Here is a 7541-nt window from a genome sequence, read left to right on the forward strand (position 1 = left end):
TGTATTTAATAAAGGAACTTAAATGAAGTAAAGGTTCACCGAAAAACAATTAAAAGAATTTAAGCTATAACCAAACTGCAGGATTAACTACATTAACTCACATTCTCTTAATTTGATATTTAGATGTGCCTAAAAATGTGAACTCAAACTAAGAAAAATATCTCAATTTATGGAATCTGTATAGACTTTATATCCAGAAAACTACATCAGTGAAGATCAAGGTTTCAAAATCAAGTTTGGATGCTGCCCATCAAGGTGCTGCTGCCTTTTATATTATGATATGACTTAAAGATACAGGTTATCATTTTTTTCCCCCACAGTGGGAATCCCTCTTATTTAGGAATTCTTTTCAGGCTTGTTCAGAGCACTGCTCCATCTTGCTTACTGCACACCCAGCAGGACACAGAAGTATCAGCTTCTGTGCAAATATTTCTATGCTTTACATCATAGGAATAAGAACTGTGAGGTCTTTTTCAAATCTAGCAAACCTTTGCAAGATTTGCTCCTGGCAATGCCACCAGTCCCATCTGTTGTGTGACCAGATGAATAGCAATGCCTTCATCTAATGTCCTTTAGAACAGATCTATTGATACAGCTACAATCACTTTGCGTTTCTGCAGATATAAGTCAGAACACTGAAGAACAAAGTGCCTTGCACAGTGTTACAGAAGAACTTAGTGACAATAGAAGAAAGAAAACCTAGTTCTCCAAAACTTAATGAGTTTCCTTCACCATCTGACCATTTTTCATCCTTCTCTCACTTTACTGCAGCCCACGGCTGCACAATCCTACATCATCCACAGAACAGCACACAGCTTCCAGAAGAAATGTGCAGGATCCCACAGAAAGCTGCTGAGACAGGTAGGGAGCGTTACAAGGAGGTTACAGATATTATAATCACGTCTCTAATTTTTACAAGTTCATTCTGCCCCATCCCAGACGTTTTTAATGAAGAAGTTAAGAATTCAAAAACAGGAATCACACTGACCCTCCAGCTTGTCACCAATAAGACTGAGGTACTTCAATACGATGCTGCTTTTACTGGACTCTGACTCTGAAAACGTTACATATGAATGTTATGAAGTCAGTGATTTTGCCTGTTATGCCAATTGGCACAAGGATGCTTTGCACTCTGTTCAAAGGTCAGCCTATTTTCAAATGCCTCATGTCACCAAAACCCTTTTTCCCCACCCCATTTTTTCAAAAAGCTTTTGAATCCTATTAACCTTAGTTCAAAACTAGGATCAAGCAGATACTAACTTTATTAATAAAGTTCTCAAAAATGCACCATCAAATGATGTATGTTTCAACGATAAGGTTTTAAGATAGGAGATGAAAGAAGCCTCACATTCTTAATGTAATCTATTTGCAAAAGGAATAGTGGCAGTGCAGATATTTTCACACCATTTTGTTTTTACCATGCCAGGTGTGAAATACTGGGATAAATGTTTCACCCAGGAATAGCTGTATCTGTTTCAGAGATTGTGTTGTGGAGTCTCCTCTGGAGATATCTGAGACCTATCTGCCTACCTTGTGTGATCTGCTGTAGGGAATCTGCTACAGCAGAGGGGTTGGAGTCAATGATATCTAGAGGTCCCTTCCAACCCCCACAATACTGTGATTCTGTCATTTTAGAGATGCAAGCAATGAAAGCATAAAGATAAAGATCAGCTCGTGTCATGAGCAAAGCTAGAAGCCAGAATCCTGGATTAGAAGGGATTTTTGCATTTGTCAGACAGGCACACATACCAAAAATGATACCTTGTTACTACCACACAAGATTGTGTACTTCATACCAAAGGGTATAACAGAACAGATTTTGCAATTTGTGCATAATAACACAAAACAGGCATCAAATTAACACCACCATTAAACTCAGGGCCTTCAGCCAGCAAGGGCTGGTATTTCCAGATACACCTGAATCATTTCTGTGTTTACGTAGGGCCTGAATTACACACATCTCTAATGTTAACCCTGTTAGCACAACCATTTAAAATATTTGAGGCCACTTATTGTAAACAGTGTCCTCTAGGGCAAGAAAAAATACAAATGGGAAGTTAATTGTACTGCAGAAAGCACATCAGCATAGCACTTTTATCCTTTACAAAGATATCATAAGCTGAAATGAGACAGACATTAAGATTTATGAAAATTATCTTTTACGCTTTAACAACACATATAGTATAAAAAGTTAGAGAAACATTCCCTGATTTTATGGTTAAGGAACCACTTCCATTTGTCATTACTGTAATATGTACGTGCTTACATACACAGACTGTTACTTCTGCTATCTCACAGCACCAACACAACATGAAGCACTGGCCCTGTATTCTCATCTCCAGGGAGAAGAGATGAAGGAAATAGCACCTCCTTTTTTAAGTTAACAACTTAACCAGCAATTCTGGGTGTTTCCTACCTAACCCTCTAACTACAGGAAACAGCTGTACTATGAAAGAAGTAAGAATCAAGAAGCTGGAATGAAGACTACACACCATTAAGCTAATGTGTAATGTATATGCTCATAGGAAAGATCTGAACATTAGCTTGCTAACATTTATAAAGAAGCCTTCCCAAGTGATTTTATACTCTGACATATTTATTTTAGTTGGACGAACAGACTCAATGAACAAGCTGAAACGAGTATTCCTTCAGCCTTACATGTGCTTCCCTGAAGACTTGAATAACCGAACTTTAGAAATATCAGAAAGATGTGGCTATTTGCACAAAATAGTTCAATAGTTATTTCTTGTTCCATGCTTCTCTTTCAAGTCGTTCACGGATTACTTCTTTTAGGTAAGGTTCAAGATAAGGCTTATCCTGAAAAAAAGAAAAGAATATATTTAAACTGCTTATATTTAAAAGGGAGGTCCAGAAACTACTCAAACCGTTCCTGCAGATCACCCCTCTCTCATTCTTTCTCAGATTTGACTACAAAGAAATCTGTGGAGTGGAAGAGAGGGGTTAAAAAAGAAAAAAAAAAAGAATCACATTACTCATTCTGAAAAAATAAGACTTGGTATCTGCCAAGTCTTGCCAAGTCTACAAATCCCCTAATGTAACTACTTCTAATTCCTAATGACTCACCAGCATTATCAAATAAAATGATGCTTTCAGCTTTACCTTTAGAAATAACATTGGGTTGTTTTTGTTTTTTCTTGTTTTGCTGTTTTGACAAGTATCCAAATGAGCAACATCTACTTTAATTACATCAGGTCCACGTAAAATACTATTTGCATGAAAGAAACTTATTTTCAACTTAACTTCTAAACAGCACTGTAAACAGATTCAACAGAATACCTGACTGCGTTCAGTTGCTAATCAAACTGCTGCTCAATCAACATATGCAAACAGATAAGTCAGTGCAGCATTTACCAAAATATGACCAATAATACAAGGAACAAATTCTGCTTCTAGAGATGAATTAAAGCTCTTATGTTATCTTCCAGTCCAAAGTTTAGTGGCAAGATTCCTCTCCGCCCTATCTTTGGAGAAAGACAAAATGGACAGTAATACAAATCTGTGAGTTACTCCACTGTGAAGAAACACTCTAACTACAACTAAAAGGCAGATTTTGTTTGATTTGGTTCTCATATTACAGTAAGATGCTTACTCTAATACACAGTTTTCACAGGTCGCTAGAGTGTATTTCCTTATCTGACAGCTTAGAGTATTTTATCTGAAGACAAGAGTCCTATAGCTTTGAGCTGTAGTTTAAGCTTTTATCACCTTGAACATTTGAATTTCCATTTCTAAAATCCAGACTTTTAATCAGAATACTAAGGCAATGTTATTCAAAGGTATTTTATAAAACACACACTGCTTTACTCATTTTAAATAACATGCAAGCATGCACCTCTCCATAGAGATTCTACGTCCCAAAGACTGATCACAGTCCCGTCATTAAGAGCACCTTGAGAACACTCTGCACACTTACCTCTTCATATTTTACCCACTGTTCTTTAGGAAGGATCCGATGTTTCAAGCTTAAATCAAGTGCTCTCTTTATGCGAAACATTCTTTCATTGTAAAGATCCTCTGGAAGTCTCTTCAGTGCTTCTTTGACATCATCATCTTCATACAATGTATCATCTCGCATTAATCCTGTACCAAAAATATTTTCACAGTAGCACTGAATAGATGCTCCTAAATAAGACTCAAGACCTAAAAAGATGTTTTTAAACTTAGGCATAACACTTAAAATGCAAAATTATGGAAAAAAAAAAAAGCCAGGCAAATCTAGAAGAGAGACACCAATTCCTCATAGAGAATAAAACTGTGAATACTTTCACATACTTGCTTTTGTTCCTTTGCCTAAGAAAGAATATGAAAATGGATATTTGATTCAATGTGTTACATCAGATATTCAGATCTGAGAGTGGATTTCTGCTCTATTTTATATCCTTGTATTTCAGATGGCAGCCCATGTATGAGATTTAAGAGCTGATTCTATCGCAGTCAGTCGACTTTTGTTTAAGAACAATTCCCTTAAACTCCACTGCTAAACAAGTCCTGATGCCCATCAACCAGAACAAGCAATGGAAACATGAAACTACTCAAGTTGTTTGTGCCTGAGTTTCTGCTTCTTCCCTCCAACTGGGATTTAATTCAAGTTGGAACATCTAGTCCTCTGAAAGCCAAAACCACTACCACACTTTTTTTTGGAATGAAGAATTTCTGAAATTCAACCAACTCTGCTTAAAATTTCAGTATTAACAACAAAGGACAAAAAGTTACTTCTGTATCATTCCAAGATTGATGTAGATTATAAGAGTACAGCCACCGACTTGAGGTCTAAGGTTTTGATCTCACATGGCTTGAGTTGGCAGTAGTCTCTCAGTAAAACAGAATTTCTTTTAAGCAACATATTCTTGAACTCACTTCTGCAGCCTCTTGCTAAAGGCATAAGAAGCACGGCAACTACTTTAATCACTAGATTTCAGAAAAGCAGCAAAAAGCATTAAAGTCTCCAAGAATTTCAGGAGGCAGATACACTGCACCTCTATTAGTGAGACAGTGGCAGACGAATGAACATTGGTCGTCCAAATTTTTTCTTCCTAATGTTCCTGGGAAAAGTGTGTGAACTGCCTTTAAATGACTCAAACTGCAGTCAGTAGTAGCGTGTTCAGATTATCCTGTCTTTCAAAAACAGTTCTGCAATCCGTATTGCTGAAACAGGCTCCATAATAACAACGGACAAATTAAAAACAATACCATCAAGGTAATCTCCTTCACTTAAAGAAACACCATTTTTACAGTTACTTGACCACTAAATAGGCTAGAGACTAAATCCTTTTTTGCAGATTCAACACTTTGCACAAATATCCCAGATAGACTGACTGCTATTAGCATCGATCTCTCCATTTTCAGTGGTAGCATTTGGGAAGATAATAAGGTTAGCAAATAGTGATGTGTGCAATTGACTTGGTAGGGAAAAAAGAAAGAATCAAGCTTTCAGGACTGCTTTCCAGAAGTGTCTTCAACAGCTCCAGCCTGACTTAAACTGTTAAGAGGCATTTCACAGAAAAGGAGAGGAAATACAGAAATAAGTCACTTTTTTTCTAACTTATTTCCACAAATAAATGTAGCAGCTAATATTGATAAAATGACACATCAAAATGCCTACACTGACCAGTTACCAACCATAAGCAGATTGAGGACTGTTACACTTGAGAAGCTTTAAGGCCCACTGAAGTACTTGCCGTATTTGTTGAATCCAGCCGCATTATAGTACCACTTTCGAATTCTGTCCATCAGGCGACCACCTCCTGCAACTAAAAACGACTGTCATCAGTTGGAGAGCAGCATAAAATTCAACATCCCACACCACTATGACAGCATGCACATATTGGTCAATCTCTTTCACGAGCAGTAATGCAACACCACTTGAACTTATAGACCCAGGACTCTCTGCTTTCCAGTATTCAGGAAAAGACATTCAGTTTTCAGGATTCCAGTATTCAGGAACAGACATCATATGGAATGAGTGCTTGTTCTGTACAATATTTCGACCTGTTTAAATATTAGACTACTTTAAGACTTACATCACTACTAACCATTCATTACCAAAGACAACAGCAATAGTTTCAAGCTCCGTTCCTCTTACTGGAGCTAAAAGCAATGTTCTACCACCACGCTTTTCTAACCAGTTATCAGGCCTCGTACTCTCACGCTTTAGGACCTGAGAAGAACCACCACTAAGGGACAGAGAGCAATGCCAGCATTCGGGTAGGTCACCGGAGCGCGAGGCCTCCCAGAAAGGCGACGGCTCCCAGGCGCCTTCCTATCGCTTCCGAGCTCCTCAGCCCCACCTCTTGAAGCCCGACAGAGGCTCGAGCTGAAGGACAAGCTCAGGGAAGACTGGGACAGAGGTCATCAAGAGGGGACATGGGCCAAGGACACACTGCGTCCAACGCGTCCCCAACTCCCCGCCTCAGGCTGCAGCCCCCTGAGCCGCGGGAAGGACGGCAGGACGAAGACGAGCCCAATGGGAAGAGCCCTGCGCCGAAGCCACCCCAATCGCGAGCCCTCCGCCTCCTTACCCGTTGCCCTCGCCGCCATCTTGACCTCGGCACAGCGCACTGCCTGCCGGGAGGGGCCTGCTGGGAACGCTGCGGCGCCGCGGGGCGGGGAGAGACCGCCAATGGCGGCGCAGCGCGGGCGCATGCGCCTGTGCAGAAGGCCCGGTGTGGGCGGGGCCTGCCGTGAGGGGGCGGTGACGGGGGCAGGCCGCGGCCTTTCGGGAGCGCCGCGCTGCGGTTTTAAAAAGAGGGGGGAAAAAAGCGGAATTACTTTAGTTATACCGCTACAGCGCTGCCAGCCGAGCAGCAGGCCGGAGGACGGCCGGTAACTCCAAGCCAAACGTTTCTTCTGCAGGCTTTTCCATCTTCAAGCCAGAAGGCGCTCGGCGTGAGGCAGGGCTGCTGTCCTTCCCCCGCCGTTCTGTTAGCACTCACATAAAGCCGTTTGTTGTCTTTCTTTGCGGCATTCCTGGGAAATATTTCTGGCACAAGCATTCAGCATTTCAGAGGAACTGTGTTAGCTCTGGCTGCAGTGTTCTTCTTTAATATATTCAGGAAGATTAATGCTCAGATTTGAAGCCGTCCAGAATGTGGTATGTGCTCTGTGGTACCATGGTTTGTCACAAACCGGGTAGGTGCTGAGCACAGCAGGGCACATTCACAAAAAAAAACCCTCTCATATCTGCCTACAAAAGCCTTTTTCAGCCTTACTCGTGCTGACACAAAGGGGTACTTAACGTTCCAACACAAAGTTTTTAACAAATGGAGACGTTTTCATTAAATAAACATAAATCCAAATGAAAACATCTGGATTTTCATTTCCTGACCCATTTTAACTGGAAGAATAGAAGCTTCTAAACAATAAAGTATTAGCTTGCATTTGGACAAGCTGCTTGCATTTCATAACTCCGTATTAACATAGTGCATTCACTGATATAGTATAAAATACCTTTACTATTCCCCACAATTCCCATTTTACCTCAATTATAACTGAGCAAGATAACTGTCAATTAACTACAAACT

The 7541-nt window shown here is 40.2% G+C and overlaps 1 protein-coding gene across 1 annotated transcript; it reads right to left on the reverse strand.

The window, feature by feature from the left end:
- Nucleotides 1-1245: 1245 nt before the first annotated feature.
- Nucleotides 1246-6620, reverse strand: UQCRB (ubiquinol-cytochrome c reductase binding protein). Its single transcript, NM_001326494.2, has 4 exons — nucleotides 6540-6620; nucleotides 5700-5771; nucleotides 3935-4101; nucleotides 1246-2817 (listed from the first exon to the last, which is right to left on the reverse strand). Exons 1-4 carry the CDS (start codon nucleotides 6556-6558, stop codon nucleotides 2740-2742), a joined length of 336 nt encoding a protein of 111 aa, NP_001313423.1. The 5' UTR covers nucleotides 6559-6620; the 3' UTR covers nucleotides 1246-2739.
- Between the last annotated feature and the right edge of the window lie 921 nt (nucleotides 6621-7541).

The sequence above is a fragment of the Gallus gallus genome, chromosome 2 (genome assembly GCF_016699485.2).
Source record: "Gallus gallus isolate bGalGal1 chromosome 2, bGalGal1.mat.broiler.GRCg7b, whole genome shotgun sequence".
NCBI lineage: Eukaryota > Metazoa > Chordata > Aves > Galliformes > Phasianidae > Gallus > Gallus gallus.

Coding starts and splice junctions, on each gene's coding strand:
- UQCRB (NM_001326494.2), bottom strand. Junction 4,102..5,699: donor GGCTGGATTCAACAAATACG/GCAAGTACTTCA, acceptor TTTTTGGTACAG/GATTAATGCGAGATGATACA. Junction 2,818..3,934: donor AGTGGGTAAAATATGAAGAG/GTAAGTGTGCAG, acceptor TCTTTTTTTCAG/GATAAGCCTTATCTTGAACC.